This window comes from Ictidomys tridecemlineatus, chromosome 13 (assembly GCF_052094955.1).
Source record: "Ictidomys tridecemlineatus isolate mIctTri1 chromosome 13, mIctTri1.hap1, whole genome shotgun sequence".
Taxonomy (NCBI): Eukaryota; Metazoa; Chordata; class Mammalia; order Rodentia; family Sciuridae; genus Ictidomys; species Ictidomys tridecemlineatus.
The window spans coordinates 7323489-7342318 of NC_135489.1; the positions used below are offsets into that span (position 1 = coordinate 7323489).

General features: G+C 34.0%; 1 protein-coding gene across 7 annotated transcripts in view; it reads left to right on the forward strand.

The window, feature by feature from the left end:
- The window catches only part of Rttn (rotatin), a 152692-nt gene that overhangs the window by 53745 nt on the left and 80117 nt on the right, over window positions 1–18830 (forward strand). For all 7 annotated transcript variants that reach the window (XR_013429485.1, XM_078029895.1, XM_078029897.1 and 4 more), the window contains 5 exons: window positions 2319–2415; window positions 3021–3089; window positions 7997–8185; window positions 8773–9012; window positions 15956–16100. Coding sequence is in view for 6 of the 7 variants with exons in the window: in XM_078029895.1 (XP_077886021.1) it covers window positions 2319–2415; window positions 3021–3089; window positions 7997–8185; window positions 8773–9012; window positions 15956–16100 (740 nt within the window). In the remaining variant the exon portion in view is untranslated. The remainder of the gene's footprint in view (window positions 1–2318; window positions 2416–3020; window positions 3090–7996; window positions 8186–8772; window positions 9013–15955; window positions 16101–18830) is intronic.

Below are 18830 nucleotides of genomic sequence, written 5' to 3' on the forward strand. Positions count from 1 at the left end.
AGCACTCTAAAAACTGAGCTACATCCTCAGCCCATCTCTCATATTTCTGTTTACTATAAGTGATGATGGCATTTGGGGATTTTGTCTCAAATGTGGTACATTGCTCAAGACACGACTAATATCCAGTGTATCTAAATCTCTCTACTCATTATAATTTTTCCAAAGAGACACTCAAAGTAGTTTTTTTCTTAAATGTATCTATAGATGGAGAGACACCTATTTTCATTATAAAGTATCATATAATACACATAAAAGTTAAAGTTCTGAAAATTTTCATTTTCTCCTTTTATTAGCACCAAAGAAGAATATTCTAATAATTGTTTGCCAAGTGTATGTGTAATGAACTTTTCTATATTCACATGTTGTACTTTCCAAACTGTATACTTCATATTGTATTGCTTCCTTTTTAACTAAAAATATATCTTCAATACATTTTCATATTATCACATATAAATCTACTTTCTTAAAAGTGAAAACCTGTAAAGCAGCTGTGTGGTGCTTCAGTTTGCTCTTTAATGGACACTTGTTGCAGATTTCTCAACATGACAGTATCATTTGCATGATCATCTTTGCAAATATACTGTGACTTATGTTATAACCCTGGGTAAATTTGTCTCCAAATTGTTCTCATCAGTGGTGCTGAAAAGGCTTCTTTCTAACTCTGCCACCCCTGAATGTCTCATTTAAATTTTTTCTTTATTTTCATAGATGAAAATAATATCACATTATTATGTGTCTACTTATTTTAGAGCAGTTCATTGTTTTTTCATATATTGTATACTCAAATTTCTTATTTTTTGAATTGTCTATTTTTCAGGTGTATTTTATTCCTTTTAAGTGACTTGGGGTTTCTTTTTATAACAACAGATATAACCCTTATGCTTGTTTTTAGTTTTCTTCCAGTCTTTTTGTCATTTCTGACATATTATTTATACCAGAGATCAGCTTAAATAGGTTGTGGAAATACATATAAAACTTTTCTGTTAGGGCAGTTGGGATTTTCATCATGCTATGAATAGGAGCTTTTCTAATTCCAGAACGGCCAAGTTGCTAATAAATGAGGTCTAAGTTAATTTCTAATCCTGAAATATAGTATTGGCTCTATCATGACATAAAATTTGAAATTCAAAGAATGGTGTCTCAGAAGTTACTTAACTATTATACTTCAAATTATTTTCTTCTCCTGTATTTTCTACTAATATATTTAAAATGTTTTTTTTTTTTTAAACTCTTTATCTAGAATTAATTTTGGTATATAGTATGTGCTACAGATCTAAATTTGTTCATTACCCATATCGTGGGCAGTTTATTTCAGCAATTTCTTACGTATTTGGAAATATTATAACTTATTTTATCTCCACTGAGAAAATGTTTACACAAATTAAATTCTTACATGAGTCCTCATTCTTTTACCTTGTAGATTATTATAATTTTTTTAATGTCAGTTATGTGATGTTTTTTTTCTTGACGTTAGAAAAATATCTTCTTTAAAGCTAATTTCTAAAAAAACACAAAAAACAACAACAACCCCCCCCCCCCAAAAAAAAAACCCCAAAAAGAATTTCTTGTTTCTGCTTCCCTGATTTTGCAAGTTCTGTAGTATGTTATTACTTACTGGTATAACACCATTCCTGTTTGCTTAGAGTACCTGAGATTTCAGGCACTGAGTTATTGTAGCATTGTGAACATTATCAGAAGCTGAGGTTTACCTGTGCTAAAGGATTTCACCAGGCCATTTAACTAGACAGGAAGTGGTCGTGCACTTAGCATGTGTCTGGTAGTTCAGACCATCTCCCTATCCATCATCTGGCCACAGTAAACAGGAAACAAAACCAGAACAACAATATAGCTTTAAACACAGGGTTTTAAAGTTGACTCCAGGCTCTAGGGTTACATGTTTGTAGTAAGGACAACAGTTATACAAAGGATCTTTTAGTGAGAAAATTTTATCTAGAATTAAATGACTTGGCAAAGCTCTCCTAGAAACTGTCAGTTTGTTTCTGTGATTACCTAAAACCAAACAGTATTTAGTGAGTGGGTCTCAGGTGTCACTCCTTGGATAGCAATACCTGCATTCTCTGGAACTTACTAGAAATTCAAGTGGTAGTCTCCGTCTTAAACAGACTGAATTAGAAACTGCTTTATAAGCCCTCCAAGTGATTTTCATACATCTGACAGTTTGAGAGCCAGAGTTTGAGTGATGTTAGTTTTTATTGGTTATTCTGCATTTCTCTTCCCTTCCACTTAAGATATTTTAAATTTCAAGTTCATTTGTTCTGGAAGTAAAAATATAAAATTATGCTTCTTTTATTCTTTAGTTTCCTTGATATTTCATGAAGATTGTACTGTAGTGACTGAAGTCGCAGCATTGTTTTGTCTTCTGTTATTTGATGAAGTATCAAGAATGGAGATGTGGTGAGATACAAGAATTTATATGTTTTTTATTTCTAGGTGTTGAAGATTTTGATGCAGTCTTATGCAATAATGTATGGAAATTTTAAAATTTGAGAATTCCCATACTGACTGTATGTTCTATGATTTTTGGTTTGACTAAGCAGCTATTAGAAGACTAATTCAGTCAAAAAGTCTCTCTGAAACTTTACTTTTGACTTTACTAAGTACAAAATTTAAAAGTTACTGCAATGATTTTTGTCATGAATTTATTTTTAGTACATACCTTCAACTTTGTTGATTTTTCTTTAATATTTTATTGTTTTAAAAATATGAGGAAATATTTAATATAAAAATGATTAATCAGTGGGAAGGAGTACATTGAGTTCCTCTGCTAGTGCAACCTCTGCATTATGTGGCTTATTTATTATATGAGATTTTTAAAAGATAAAAAAGAAGCATAATTTTCTCTTTAGAAGCAAATCCAGGTAGTAGCAAACATGTAACTATACTAAATGATAGATCTAGTTCAAATCTTGATTTCGTTTTCAGTCAAAGAAGTAAAGCAAGTTATTGTTAGATAAATCTTTAGTATAAGTTGTTTCTTTTTGTTTTTCTTTTATAAATAGGTCTGTTAATCCTTCCAGTAATCCTTCTTTGCCATCAGTCTTCAGTTTGCCTGTTTCAATTTTTAGAAGGTAAAGCATTTATTTCCATGATTTTCTTGCATTACTGCTGAATTACTGTTACATAAAGGGAAAACACTCTAATTTGGCCCAGTTTCCATTTAGCATCTAAATCATCTAACTTGTAGTGCTTTCATATTTCCTTACACTGGTGCTTGGGAGGTTTCAGTGTGTACACATTTCTGGCACCAGTTATTGTGCTTTGTTATTATTCACATTTTCAGAGAAGTTGAAAGAACTATACAGTGCACACCTACATACCATACCCTTCAGCCCTGAGTTATCAGTTGTTAACACGTGGGTCTAATGGCTTTCTCCCCTCTCTATAGTAATTATAGACTGCTACTAGCTTCCTCATTACCTTCTACCACCCTCTACCACACCAAATGTAATTCTTCTAAAATTTCTGTTACTGTAGATTATTTTTCTGTTTTTTTTTTTTTTTTTTTTTTTTTTTTACCTTTATAAAGTGCATTCTTGGGTTTGGCTTCTCTTGCTGGACTAGAATGGATTTATCAGTGTCATTGCATGAAGCAGTGATAGGTTCATTTTTCACTGCTATGTAGCATTCTGTATAAGAATTTACAACAAAATTTTATTTACCATCTTGACATTGGTGGAACACTTGTTTGGTTTCCTATTTTGAGCTATTATAAATAAATGACTACTAGGAGCATTCTTAAACATATTATTGTTGTGTTAGAGTATGTTTAGATTTGTAAATACTACCTAACAATTGTTTGTGCTGTTTTACATTCCCATAAGTAGTGTAAGAGTACTAGCTGCCCATGTCTTTAGTATCCTTGGTATTTGCATCACTAGTCACAGTAGTCATTGGGTTTCGCTAAATCAAAAATTCATGTGACTACAATAGTCATTCTTAGAATGAGATTCAAAATGTGGGTGCTGAGAGCTGCCCTAACTTAGAATCTCCATATCACAGATATAAAAATATGTTCCATACTAAGTGTGCCACAGGTATAGATTCTAGGTCTTTACAAGGTGAGTCACTCACAAGAGCCATAGTACCCAGTGTTGCTCAGAACTGTAGCTTTCCCTCCTGCAGTTATATCTTACTCCAGATCTCCTCTTCCAGATATAGGGTTATTTTTACCATCGGGAAAGCAGCTTGGTAAATTGCTGACATTCCAATTCTGTCTGGTTTCCCTGGGGAAAAAAGCAAGAAACTTAGCTCAAGATAAAATTTATCCATAGAGATGAGAAAGAATTTTTATTATTCCTTTACTCATAGTATCGTCATTTAAAAAAATTGTTCTCTCCTGGTGGATGTGTAGAGCTGTCTCAAGTTGGTCATGATATATTACCCTTTGCTTGTTATTATTTTTTTCTTCTGTAGACTTATTTTACTGTTCATTTTCCAACTTATTAGAAAGTTGATTACTATTAGCCTTCTTTTCATTAAAGCTACCAGTGTTCCTAAATATGGCTTTAAATATATTCCACAGATTGATATACTATATTTTATTATCATTCAGTTAAAATATCTTCTAATTTCACTGTGATTTCTTCAATTCTTGGTTTAAAGTTAGTAAAAATTTAGTTTATAACATTTAGTATTTTCTACTAAAATTTTATTGATATCTAGCTTATTTTATTGATATCTAGGTTAATTCTCGTGTCTTCAGAAAATATTTTCTCTATTATTTTAAACTTGTGGAACTTGTCAGATTTTGCTTTATGGCCCAGCATATGGTCTGTTTATTAAATTCTCTATGTTTACTTGAAAATAATAATGTATATGCACTAGTTGGTGGGTGCACTGATCTATGTATAGCAAGTGGGTTAGGTTTGTTAATTGTGTTGTTCAGAGCTTCTTAATATAAAATCTGCTTTTTTTGTAGACTGTCACATGTCAAATTCTGTCAGTTACTAGAAAAGTACATGAAAAATCTTCTGCAAAGACTTTATATTTGTCCATTCTTGCTGTCTGTATTTTAAGAGTCTGTAATTAGTTATATAATATTTTGATGTTTTCTGATGGGTTGTTTCTATCATGGTAAACTATATCTCTTTATCTCTGGAGTGCTTCTTCATGTAGAATCTAGTTTATCTGTTGTATTGCTTCACCAGCTTTTATTTGGCTAGTTGTTTGCATGACATATTATTTCATCCTTGTGGTTTTACTATTCTGTGTCCTTAATTATTTTTTCAAAAGAAGTATATAGTTTTTGTTTAGTCTGATATTTACCTTTTAAATGGAGTATTTTATTTTAATGCATTTTACATAGGGGTGCTTTATCACTAAGCTTCATTCCTAATCCTCCTACCCTGCCCCTTTGTTTTAATTAATTTATTTTTTAATTTTGAGATAGGATCTCAGTTGCTGAGGCTGAGGGTTTTAACCTGTGATCTTCCTACATCAGCTTCTCCCGAGTTATTGGGATTACAGGCATGTTCCACTATGTCCAGCCTTTCTCTGCATGATTGATTTAGCATTGAATTCACATATCAAGTTTTAAATTTCATTTATAAAATTTCAATTAGGAGCTGGGGCTGGGGCTGTAGCTCTGTGGCAGAGCACTTGCCTAGCATGTGTGAGGCACTGGGTTCAATCCTTAGCACCATATAAAAAAATAAACAAATAAAATAAAGGCATGATGTCCATCTACAACTACAAAAAAATTTTCAATTACATTTTTTTATTCGTTTCTGTCCTCTGATGAGATTCTCTATCATACTATGATTTTATTGAACACATTTAATACAATCATTTTAAAACTTTTGTCTGCAACCCCAATATCTGTGTTGTGTGTGGTCTACAGGACCATTATGGTAGATTTTTTAAAAATTCATTTTGTATTAGTTAGCTTCATGTTACGGTAACAAATGCCTGAGATAATTAACTTATATTATATCTTCAAACTGTAAATACATTTTGTTCTGTCCCTAGCAAGCCTAACAATTTTTGATCAAACATTGAATATAGCAAATGAAAAATTATAGACTACGGATATTTTCTCTCCCTTCACAGAAGACTTTATTTTTTCTCGTCAGTAGTTACATTATGGGTAGATGAGTTTGATTTAATCAGAGATTGAACTGAGCTGATTCAGGGTTTGGTTTCATTGTTTGTAAAGGCTAGTCTGTTCTGTGGTTTGCTCTCTTTTCTAGAGCATAATCCTTAAGGAATTTAAACTGGTGGGCTAGGATGTTTACCAACTCCCTATTTCTTGGCAAATCCTGAACATGCATTTTAAAATTTTTAGTCCTATTTGTCCTCCAAAAGTTTTAAACTGCTGCTCTCTCTTTGTTCTGTGAGCCTGAGCTTTCTTTGTGATCAGAAAATACTCTATAGTGTAAAGTTTTGGAGAATATAAGACTTATTTTCTAGTGGTCTCATTAGAAGTTAATTTGATTGGTACAGGCTTTTCATTCATACCTGGAAGTGGAAATTTCTTCATTAACTTTTTCTAGAAGAGTCTTTCCTACTGTCCTTTTGTCTTCTTTATTAGGTCGACTCTTTTAAGGTGTGTATGCCAGCTTTGTACAGATTATCCTACAATGTGAACTTACATGGTTATTTCCTTAATTACTGGTGATGCTCAGGTTGATGACTTGATGGTAAAAAGTGAAAAATATATGTTTTTCCTATGAAAATGACACTTTCAGATTTGTAAATATACTGTAGCCTAACAGTCTTACACCATTCCTTTCACATCCTGTGATGATTCTTTCTGTTTCATAATTTCGTTAGGGGTTGTGCAAGGTGATCTAATCTTGTTGTTTCTTACACACGTATTAGATAGCTCTTCCCCTTCCATCCCCTTGCTGCAACATCACTATGGATTTTTCACTTTCTATTAAAAAAAAAACAACAGAAAAAAACCCTAGCCATTATCTTTATTCTTCTTTTGATGATCAAGTCATTCCTCATTTATCTAGTGCAAGTCCTGTGTCCTTTTGGCAGGGCCTCACGAATCCTTCAGTACTTCCCTGCTTTCTAGAATAAAGAGATTCCCCAGGTACAACTTTGATTTCCATGTTTTAGACCAGCATCAGGTATTATTTCTCTAAGGAACTTTGGTGGCTTTTCATGAAAAGTTCCAACTAAAAGTATCTTTACTTATTAAATTGTGCAGCCTGACTGGCATACAGAATTATGTCTTAGTATCTTTTATTGGGGTACATGAAGTGAAAAAGAAACTTGGGCATCTCTTAGAAATCTTACCCAGTTTTTTTTCTAATATCAATCATAAATATGTGGTCAGGGATTTGGGATCTATTTTATTAGAAGAAGTATTCTTTAACATTGGCATGTACCAAGCATTGCTGTCTATTATAACACTATTAATCTAACTTTAATTTAAGAGAAATTGCTGTTGAGTTTGTTCTTATATCTAAATATATTTTTTTGTTCTCTTGTTGAGTTTATTGGTGATGTAACTCTAAAGGGCTAATAAGTAATTGAAATTCAGTCACTTAGGGACCTGCAATCATAGGCAGTGCCTTTAGCTTTTTGAGAAGCTTTATTTTGATCATCTGTAAAGTGGACATTATGGTGCCATCCCTGAAACTGAATGACTGAGCGATAAGAAACAGCATTTGGTAGAAGGCAGGCATTTGTGTTCTAGCTGAACACCTTTTTAGGTTCAATTCACTGTAGTCATGGGATCTGATTTCAAGGAGTATTAGTTATCTCTACAGCACCTCTACTGTAACGTAAAATGTGGTCAGTCCTCAAGGAAGAGTTTAATGAAGTGTTCTTTGAAGTTTAGAGGAGGGTTGAAGAATAAGTGAAAGATCATATAGAGCATGATGAACTTAAGGCAGCAGTTAGGAGAGAGATCCTCACATTATTGTGGCATGTGAAGCAAACAACTAGATCTTGTTTGAACTCATCTTTCCAGTAGTATTTAAGAACTTATAAGTTTGTAATTATTTTATATATTTTCTTTTAGGTATCATCTGCCAGTTCATGTAATCGGCCACCATGCTGTGAGTCCTTACGCAATAGTTTTGCCATTATCATCTGATGTTTTGGCCTTGAAGCCTGTATCAGACATGCTGAAAATAGCTTGGAACCTGTCATGGTATCATGGGAGTGATAATCTACTGAAGCAAATGAACTCCGGAACTGATACTCAAGAGTAAGCTGTCAGATTTAGCAAAAAGCATTCAACAGTTAATTAATTATAACTAAGTAGTTGGATTTTACTTTTTCACTTGATATTATCATCTGATTTTGTTTTTAACTGAAGGTAATTTTTTTACTTTGTTTTAAAAATCATATATGTTTATTTAAAACATCTATCACATGAACATTTAAATTAAAAAACATTGTGTTCTATGCTGTTGAAATATTATATGAAGTTTGTTTAGTTAATAGACATAAATCATTGAAAAAAGTGCTCTGGAGTAGAATAAAACTCAATAAGTATATGTGGGAATGTTATGACTGTGGAAATTACTTTTGAACATATTAATGTTCTGTCAGTCTCATGAATAAAATTATTTTATATTTCTGTAGGGAAGAAAAAGTTGACAAAAACACTTGGGATGCTGATGTGAAACTCTAATGTTGACAGTTACATACCCATTTTCTTTTGACTATAAGACAACCTTTAATTTCAGAGAAAATGAAGATAAAACAGGATTTTTAGGAGAGTTTAGAATAGAAATAAATGTGGGCTTCCATATAAATAGCTTTATGTTGGTCTTTTTTCCTTTTGTCTAGATTTTTAGATACATTGAAGTTATCCACAAAAGACAGCCTCATTCTGAAGATAACCCACGCGGCCAGCGGGCTGCAGGACTGCTTCTGCTCCATTGTTCAGGCCGCAGCCCACAGGGATGTTCGGGCTGCTGTCACTCGGATGAGTTTTTATCTCCTGAATGACAAATTGTCTCTAAAGGGTGGCATTGGCCCATGTGGGGTTGCCTTGAAGTCCTTGGCCTGGCACACTGTGCTAAGCAGGTCAGTGTAAGCTTAATGTTTCTGGTTTCAAAGACCTGGGTTGAATTGTATTTGGGTTCTTCACCAAACCTTTGAAGATAAAGAGAATGTATTTTATAGTTGCTATCATGAGAAATGCTTTTTATAGAAAGAAAAAATCCAGGATTTGTATTACCTATAATAAATAATGATAACAGAAGAGAAAAAATATTTTAACTTAGGTAATGTATTTTATAAGGAATTATTAATAAACCTATAACAATTTTATTTATTTTCCTATCTTAGAAAATCTTATCCCACAAAAGTAAGTACTTAGGACAAGACAGATAAAACACACTGAATGTTTATCCTGTCCATATTTATAAATGAGTCTCGATGACAGTGGATTAATAGATTGATACACCTGCCAAAGGCTGTTTTTTTTTTTGTATTGTTCTCAAGTCAATTATCTCACTTCTCTTCTTATTCTGCATTTCCTGAAATTGGTGCTGTATAGCTTTGGTAGTAGTTACTGGAAAGACTCTAGTTTGAAATGTAGCATATTTGACTGGTAGCAGATGGCTGCATTTCAAAGAAGACTGATGAGTAGCAACTGTTAGCAGTTTTCCATTTTAGTCTTCACATGGTTTTAGTGTAAAATGTATAACTTTCTTAATAAAGTGTACAGTTGTCAAAAATGCTAGGTTAAATGAGTTTTCAAAAAGTGAATGCCTTTACTAGTTTTGCTTTAATAATTAGAATATCTAATTAGGCTTTTCCTATCATGTGCTGGAACCACCTAGTACTACCTTGGGAGAGAGCTGATAGCTGAATGTTCAGGGTCTTTGAAAATTGATTGTCAAACACAGTTACTTTTAAAAATTATCTTTACCCCTCACACATCAGATAGAGCACCAATCTCTAGGGAATATAAAGAACTCAAAAAGCTAAGCACAAAAAAACCAAGTAACCCAATCAATAAATGAGCCAAGGACCTGGAGAGATACTTCTCAGAAGATGATATACAGTCAGTCAACAAATATATGAAAAGAATGTTCATCATTACTAGCAATTAGAGAAATGCAAATCAAAATCACTCTTAAGATTTAATCTCAATCCAGTCAGAATGGCAGCTATTATGAAGACAAACAACAATAAGTGTTGTCGAGGATGTGGGGGAAAAGGTACACTCATACATTCCTGGTGGGACTGCAAATTGGTGCAGCCAATATGGAAAGCAGTATGGAGAATCCTTGGAAAAATGGGAATGGAACCACCATTTGACCCAGCTACCCCTCTCCTTGGTCTTTACCTAAAGGACTTAAAAACAGCATACTACAGGGACACAGCCACATCAATGTTTATAGCAGCACACTTCACAATAGGGAAACTGTGGAGCCAACATAGATGCCCTTCAATAGATGAATGGATTTTAAAAATGTGGCATATATACACAATGGAATATACTCAGCAATAAAAGAGAATAAAATCATGGCATTTGCAGGTCAGTGGATGGGGTTAGAGAAGATAATGCTAAGTGAAGTTAGCCAATCCCCAAAAAACAAATGCTGAATGTTTTCTTTGGTATAAGGAGGCTGATTCATAGTGGGTTAGGGACAGTGAGCATGGGAGGAATAGACAAGCTCCAGATAAGGCAGAGAAGTTGGAGGGGAAGGAGGGGCATGGGGTTATAAATGATGGTGGAATGTGAGGATCATTATTATCCAAAGTACAGGTATGAAGACACGAATTGGTGTGAATATACTTTTTATACAACCAGAGATATGAAAAATTGTGCTCTATAGGTGTAATAAGAATGGTAATGCATTCTGCTATCATATATAAATAAAAAATAATAAAATAAAAAATTATATAAGCCTAAATTTTAAAAAAAACATAAAGGTATTAAATATGGGAAAGTCATCACTTTCTACAACATTTTACTTTTTATCTGTGCTCTTGAGGTTGTTCGTATCTACTGTATCTGTTGTATGAAAATACTATAAAATTCCATGTTACTTCGCCTTACACTTCGTTTAGTTGTGCAAGATCTATCAGCACATTCTTGCCGGCCAAGGCAAGCATAAAATCTGCAGGTTCAACATATTTGATATGTTCCTGTTTATCAAAAGAAAAATTTATGGTAAAAGCCAATGATATTTTTTAAATCAGTGACCCTAAACTTTTTTTGTGAATTCAAACTGTAAAATTAGTATGCAACATCATATTGAAGCAAAACTCTCAAAGTGGGGATCAATGGAAGCCCCTAGGGCAGTTCAGATTGGTCAGTAGCAATAACTCTATGTGAGCATCACATTAGATTTTTCCCAGGTCTAACCTAAGAGGAGAGTACAGAGTGTGTTTATGTTACAGAGTGTGTCTGTGTTATGTACAATCGGCCCTCTGTATATACAGGTCTATACTCATGGAGTCAACCAATAGCAGATGGAAAATTCTTTTTTTTTTTTTAAATTTTTTTATTGGTTGTTCAAAACATTACAAAGCTCATGGTATATCATCTTTCATACATTTGACTCAATTGGGTTATAAACTCCCATTTTTACCCCAAATACAAATTGCAGAATCACATCGGTTACACACTCACATTTTTACATAATGCCATATTAGTGACTGTTGTATTCTGCTACCTTTCCTATCCCCTACTATCCCCCCTCCCCTCCCCACCCATCATCCCTCTCTACCTCATCTGCTGTTGTTCAGTTCTCTTCCTTGTTCCCCCCCTTTCCCCTCACATCCTCTTCTATGTAATTTTGTGTAACATTGAGGGTCTCCTACCATTTCTATATGCTTTCCCTTCTCTCTCCCTTTCTCTCCCCCCACTCGTCTTTGTTTAATGTTAATCTTTTCCTCATGCTCTTCCTCCCTGTTCTGTTCTTAGTTGCTCTCTTTATATCAAAGAAGACATTTGGCATTTGTCTTTTAAGGATTGGCTAGCTTCGCTTTGCATAATCTGCTCTAATGCTATCCATTTCCCTGCAAATTCTATGATTTTGTCATTTTTTATTGCTGCATAGTACTCCATTGTGTATAGATGCCACATTTTTTTTATCCACAGATGGAAAATTCTAAAAAAAGTGTTTGTACTGAACAAAATCAGACTTTTTTTTTCTTATTATTCTCTAATACAGTGTAATAAAACTGTATAAATAGTGTTTGATTCATATTTGGTATTAAAATTAATCAAGAGGTAATTTAATGTATACTGGAGAATGTTCCTAGGGTTTATGCAAATTCTGTGCCACTTTATACAAAGGTTGGAGCGCCTGTAGATTTTGATATCTGCAGGGAGTTCTGGAATAAATCCCTCATGGATGCTGAGGGACAACTATATTTTTTCTTTTTCATTTTGCTTATAGGTTCATGTTTATTCACTGTAATATTGACACTGCTGCCTAATTTATAAAATAAACTCATGGATTTCTGCTGCAGTGTTTTAGTAAGAAATGTAACAAAATATATATCACAGATTTTTACCTTTTTATGAAAAATTAGAAAAATTTTACTTACAGAAATATGTGTATAGAAGGAACTTTGGGAACTCATGTAGTTTTGCATTTATTTAGCTGAAGGAACATCACTTTTTTGACCAGTTAGCTAAGATGAACCAACACTGTAGAGGAAAAAAATGTGTGGAGAGAAAATTTCCTATAAGGTACAACTGTATAAATTACTGAGATCATTTTTTTACAAGCTTAGATTACATTTTTTTCTACTATATATGATTTCAAAATAGCTTTCTAGACAAAATAATGTACAGGAGCATGGTTGTGTTTGTATAAGTTGGTGTGTGTGTGTGTGTGTGTGTGTGTGTGTGTGTGTGTGTCTGTATTTATTTATTTATTTTGGTACCAGGGATTGAACCAAGGCATGCTCAACCACTGAGCCTCATCCCTTGCGCTTTTTATTTTATTTTGAGACAGGGTCTTACTAAATTGCTTAGGGCCCCATTAAATTGCTGAGGCTGGCTTTGAACTTGTGATCCTCCTTCCTCAGTCTCCCAAGTTGCTGGGTGGTGTTTGCCCACCACACCTGGCTCAGTAAATATACTTTGAAGTTAATTTTAAAAACGTGTATATCCAAAAACGTATATATCCAAATGAATATACCCCAAAAGGAGTCCTTACAGGAGTGAATACATATTAGAAAAATTCTGACTTTGCCCAGATATTTTTGAAATTGTCCTCTAAGGTCATTTAAGCAACAGATGTAAAGAAGTCTTATATTTTGAAGTCAAAATTAAGAAATAGAAGATAGACTCAGCTTACTAGAATTTACAGTTAGAAATTTATCCTCGTTCAGCCAGTTTCTGTTAATTTTGCATGTTTAATGTCTCTACCTCTTTCCTATTAAAATTTCTTTTGCTACTGTTTTTGCTGAAGCTTTTACCAATTTCTGTGAAACAGGGAGTCTTATCCCTATTTCACTCATTGTGTTGTTTTCCGAATGATCCTTCTAGAATACAGGTCATGTCTGGCCTCTACTCCATGGCATGCTATATGGAGTTCAAACCCACTAGCATGACTTAGAAGGTCTTTTTTCATCTGGCACTTGCCTACCTTTTCAGCTGCATTTCCCAACTCTGATATTATTTTATGAACTACATATATCCAAGTTTTATGAAAGCATGTGAAGTTCTAGGGCATATGCTACTGTTTTATGACTTCTTGCCTTTGTGCAGTTAACTCCATGGCTGTCTCATGAATATCTACTCATCTTTGAGCTTCAAGTCAAGATTCTTTTCCTTTGCAATGTGCAATTGTCATGGAATTGTAATTACCATAGTAATTATCTTGTGGCTGGCCTGCATTTCTTCTATAGTTGTTAAAGTTGTTTGAGTATTTGTCTTTTCTGCTTAGGTGGTACCTGGTATTTTTACGTTCCTCTATCCTCACATATGGCTCAAGGCATAGTATACAGTTGGCTCCTAAAAATGTAGGTTAGATGAGTCTGAGAGCTCTCAGAGCTCCTGTAGTCTAGCCATGTACTTGAAGAATTCCCTTCCGTATGTTCCTGTCAAGTGGCTATGCACCCTTGGCGTGAATACCTCCTTTGAAGGATGGTCATTTTTTTTGAACTATAATTATTACCATGTTCTTCCTACTTTTGAACTGCTACCTAGTAATTTCTACCCATTAATTTGTTCATTATACTCACATGAAATAAATGCTATCTATATTCACATGTGATAACTCCAATTATTCCTACTTATAACTACAATTTCTTCTTTGTTTTTCCTCCTCACAGATTCTAAATTCTTTCAGTACTTGCAGACTTTTTGCTTGTTCATACTGTTTTAGAAATCTCTCTGTATCCAGACATGATGTCTTTTGGAAGTTTGTGGTGTGGGATAGAATGGAGGGGAAGAAGGGGCTATTGCTTCTTTTTCTTAGTTATTTCCATCTTTCAGAAGTCTTTATTGATGACCCATCAGTTGCCAGACCTTTGTAGGAAATTGAGCAGTGAGGGAAGTTGGTTAAGAAGTTGGTATAGTCCCTGCTGTTCTGGAACTTGCAGTGAAGGCAGCTAAACACGACCTTGCTTCTAAGGGTGGAGCAGTTTAGGGGCCAGGGTGTAAGCTAGGCCTCAACAGATAAGTGGGATGGAAGCAGCAGAGGTGCCAGACAAGGTCATAAGGCCTCAAGCCAGGAACCGAAGGCAGGTAGACAAGAGGTCGAGACATGTGGGAGCTGGCATAAAATGAGGCTGCAGAGGTGATAGTGTAAGATTACTATGGATGTCACAGAAGACCTTTTTTAAAATTTTTATGATTATTACATTTTATCTTGTTAGATCCTTAGTTTTGCTCTATCTTTTTGAAATATTTCATCTCAGTTTTTATAATCTGACACATCTTTTGAGCTGAATGTCATTTTGGGGAGGTGAGATTTTAAATAAAAAAATGAAAGGATAATATGACAAACACCTGGGGTGGGGTTTGTGGCTCAGTAGTAGAGCACTGGCCTAGCACATGTGAGGCACTGGGTTTGATCCTTAGCACCACATTAAAAAAAAGAAAAAAAAAAGAACAAAAAAGAAAGAAAAAAGTAATAAAAATATTGTGTCCACCTACAACTAAAATATAAATATTTAAAAAATATGACAAACACCCTATTACTAACAAATATAGCCTAATGTGAGTGTTGGAGTGTTTATATTAGCATTTATGTTCTAATACTTGGTTGTTCTATGACCATGGAAACACTACATAACCATATCTTTGCCTGAGTTTTCTCATTTTTAAAATGGAGCTGTGAATTTAATGAAGATTGATAGATTACTGTGAAGTTCTTAGAGTCTGGCGCAAAGGCAGTGTGCAGTAAGTGCTGGATGTTATAATTAATATTATCATTACTTTTATCAATGTTTTGATGTAGTTACATTAGATTTTTTTAAAAGTAAAACATTACAGATAAAATTGAATCTTATTATTCTCAATTATCTTTAAAACAAATCCAATTTTTTTGTTGACTCTCTTGTAGCAGATTTTTTTTTTTTTAAGAATCTCAGGAAGTTGGTATGTATCCTTAATGACATCTTTACAAGACTTTTAGCTCCTCACTTTACTACCCTGTTCTTCCTAATTATTGAAAATTAAGTCTGAAGCACTACTCATCTGTGAAACATGACACTTCCAGAATGAAAAAGCAGCATTCGTAGCACAGCTAGAGGAAGTGTTTTCCTCTGTGGCATTCCTTTGGTTCCTTTTCTAATTGAGTATTTTCTTTTGAGCTAATTCTTTCTTCCAGTTTTTTCCGTTTCTTGGGCACATGTTTCTCTACTACCAGCTGCGTTATTGAAGGCAGTTGCCCTGAGTCCTTCCTTCTGCATTTTCATGATCTAGGTTAGTGTCTCATAAGGTAGCCTGCTCGTGTGAAGTGTGTTGGGTGCGTACGTGTCTGATGAACAGTGGCAGCATGCGTATCTTAAAGAGCTAAAACTATTATTACTGTGTTTGTTATTATAGGTTTCTACAAGTGCTTCCTGCTTGTACTGAAGATGAGAAACTGCTAATAGATATCATACATTTTTTAAATAAGTTAGTGAAGGAACAAAGAAAAAATCCATCTGTAGAATTTCTAAACTGGATTCTAGAATTACTTCTTAGACATGTAAGTATTGTGAAAGAATTTGGATATTGGGTTTCAGAAGTGATGCTTTTATAGAAAAGGATAATCTTTACGTGGCCTTTGCTTAGTAAAGTAGTTCTCATCTTGGAACAAATGATGTGTAGCAACATGGCCTTCCTGATATGACCGGGTTTACTAGATTTAATTCTGTAGAGCATCTGGGACCTTCAGTCTTCGTGTTTTAATGAAATTTGTTCTATATGTGAGCTTTCTACTGAAACTGTATTTTTAAGTGGGATTGCAGGGTCGGGGTGGGATTTAAATAGGTATGTGGAGAGGTAAATAGCAAAGCCAGAAGGAAAGCAGGAGGGATACAGTGATTGTGAAGCTGGAAAGAATGAAGAAACTGCTCAGGCTTTAATCTAATGTCACTGAAGTATCTGCTCTGCCAGCCCCCATTTCTCTCAGGGTTTTGCTCTGTTACAAGAGACTTAGTCAGAACCCATTTAGCTCGCTCACTGTCTGTTGTCGGTCCCTGTCTGTCCATCTATGCATCTATTTGAAAATACCTTATCTATCTAATTAACTTACCAGAAATAACCCTTTGCAAAAATAATCAAGAAAAAAATACAAAGAATTAGAAAATAAGGCCTAAACTGATTTAGAAAGTTACAGATCTTATAAGACAAATAGGCTCCATTATATGTTAATATCTTTGCTTTGCTTAAAAAGATGATTCTCTGTAAAAGTATTAAGTATTACATATTGAAAGTCAGAAATGCTAACCCTTAATGATTGTGTGTGTATACAGCTTATTAGATGTTTATTATCATTTCCCTTATTGTAGACTGGTGGAACTGGGGGCTGTTTTGTTCATATTGCATACCAGCATCTGCCATAGTGCCTTACACATAGTAGACTCCCAGTAAACATCTGTTACCTTAGTAATAAACATAGGACATTAAGGAAGATATGCAGGAAACATATAACCTTAATTTTATAACTTGTTCAAATATAATAAAATGGATATTATTGAATATGTTCAAGTTTACACATCAAATATAGACGAAACTGAAATTATAATTCTGTGTCATTGGAGATGTGTGTGTGTGTGATTTGGTTTCTGTAGTTTGGTAAAGAGATAAATTGTTTAGAGTAAGATGAAAATTTTTTTCATATCTGGGACTTGTGTGTTTCCTTTTCTGTGAAATGTCTTTTGTTATGTCCTTGAGGGTTCTGCCCTATAATTGGATTGTTTCTTTCTCCTCTTATCATAAATTAAGGAGATTAATGCTTTAATAAGTGAATTCCAGGAGCTTTTTTCCTTGCTTGTCACTTATCTTCTGACCATGCTTTTGGTCTTTGGACTTCATTATCTTGCTTCCATTGCATCTACTGCTTTCATATCCTTGTTTCATTGTGTTGATATAATAGTTACATTATATTCCATGACCTTAATTTCACATTCTGTCATAGTCCTACGGGTGTGTGTATCAGATCTGAACACTTCTCATTGCTGACCCTGCCAGGCTCTGACCTGCCACCCACCCCTGGGTAAATTGGGCCTTCAGGCTTCCACGCGTTCTACCTATGCTTTCCAAGATGGCGAGTCACATCATGTCACTCCTCTATTCAAATTCTCTATGCTTCCTCTCTCATTCAGATAAAGCTCTGAAATACTAACTATGGCCCAAGGTTTGGGCTTGATTCTGAGCATCTTTCTGACCTCTTCTGCCACCTCACCTCACACATTCTGTTCCAGGCACCATTTTTTCAGGCACTCACACTGCCTGAGCACTCTTGGATTTTCTTTTCTCTTTTGATGTCTGTATGGTTAGCATCCAAACTTAATTCAGTGTTCTACTCACATGTTGATCAGAGAAGTCTTCTCTGATGATGGCATCTAATGTAGCACCTTCCGTGCCGGTCTCCCTGACTTTGCTGTATTTTTCTTTATTGTACCTGTCACTCCCACCTATGTCTGTTCTTTTGAAAAAAAGCCAGGGCTCTTTTTCCATTTTTTAATCAGGTTGCTTATTTTCCTGCTGATGAATTGTTTGAATTCCTTATACATTTTGGATATTAACTCCTCGTCAGTTATGAGGTTTGCAGATTCTTTATTCCATTCCATAGATTGACATTTCACTGTGTTTGTTATGTCTTTTGTTGCACCAGAGCTTTTAAGTTTGATGTAATCCCTTTTTTCCATGTTTGTTTTTGTTGCTTGTACTTTTGAGGTTATAGTCTAAAAAGCTATTGCCTGATTAAAATCAATTGAAGTTTTTTTTAGTAGTTTTATAGTTTTCAGGTGTTATGTTTAAGATTTTAATCCATTTGAGTTAATTCATGTGTACCATGTAAAATAAAGGTGCAATTTTATTCTTCTGTACATGGATATTCACTTATTAAAGTGACTGTCCTTTCTCCATTGTGTGTTGATGACACCTTTGTCAAAAATCAATTAAATGCAAATATATAGTTTTATTTAAGGGTGTTTATTCTTTTTCATTGGTTAGTATATCTGATTTTGTACTAGTACCATGCTATTTTGATTACTGTAGCTTTGTAGTGTATTTTGAATTTAGATCATGTGATGTTGTAGATTGCCCCTTTGAGCATCTTTTGTGGATTTTGTGAATTTTAGGATCATTTTTTTTCTATTTTGATAGAGTTGTATTGAATCTGTAGACTAATTTGGATAGTATAGATATTTTAACAATATTAATTCCCAAGCATTTTATTAATTTTTGTAGTTTTTGTATAAATGGGATT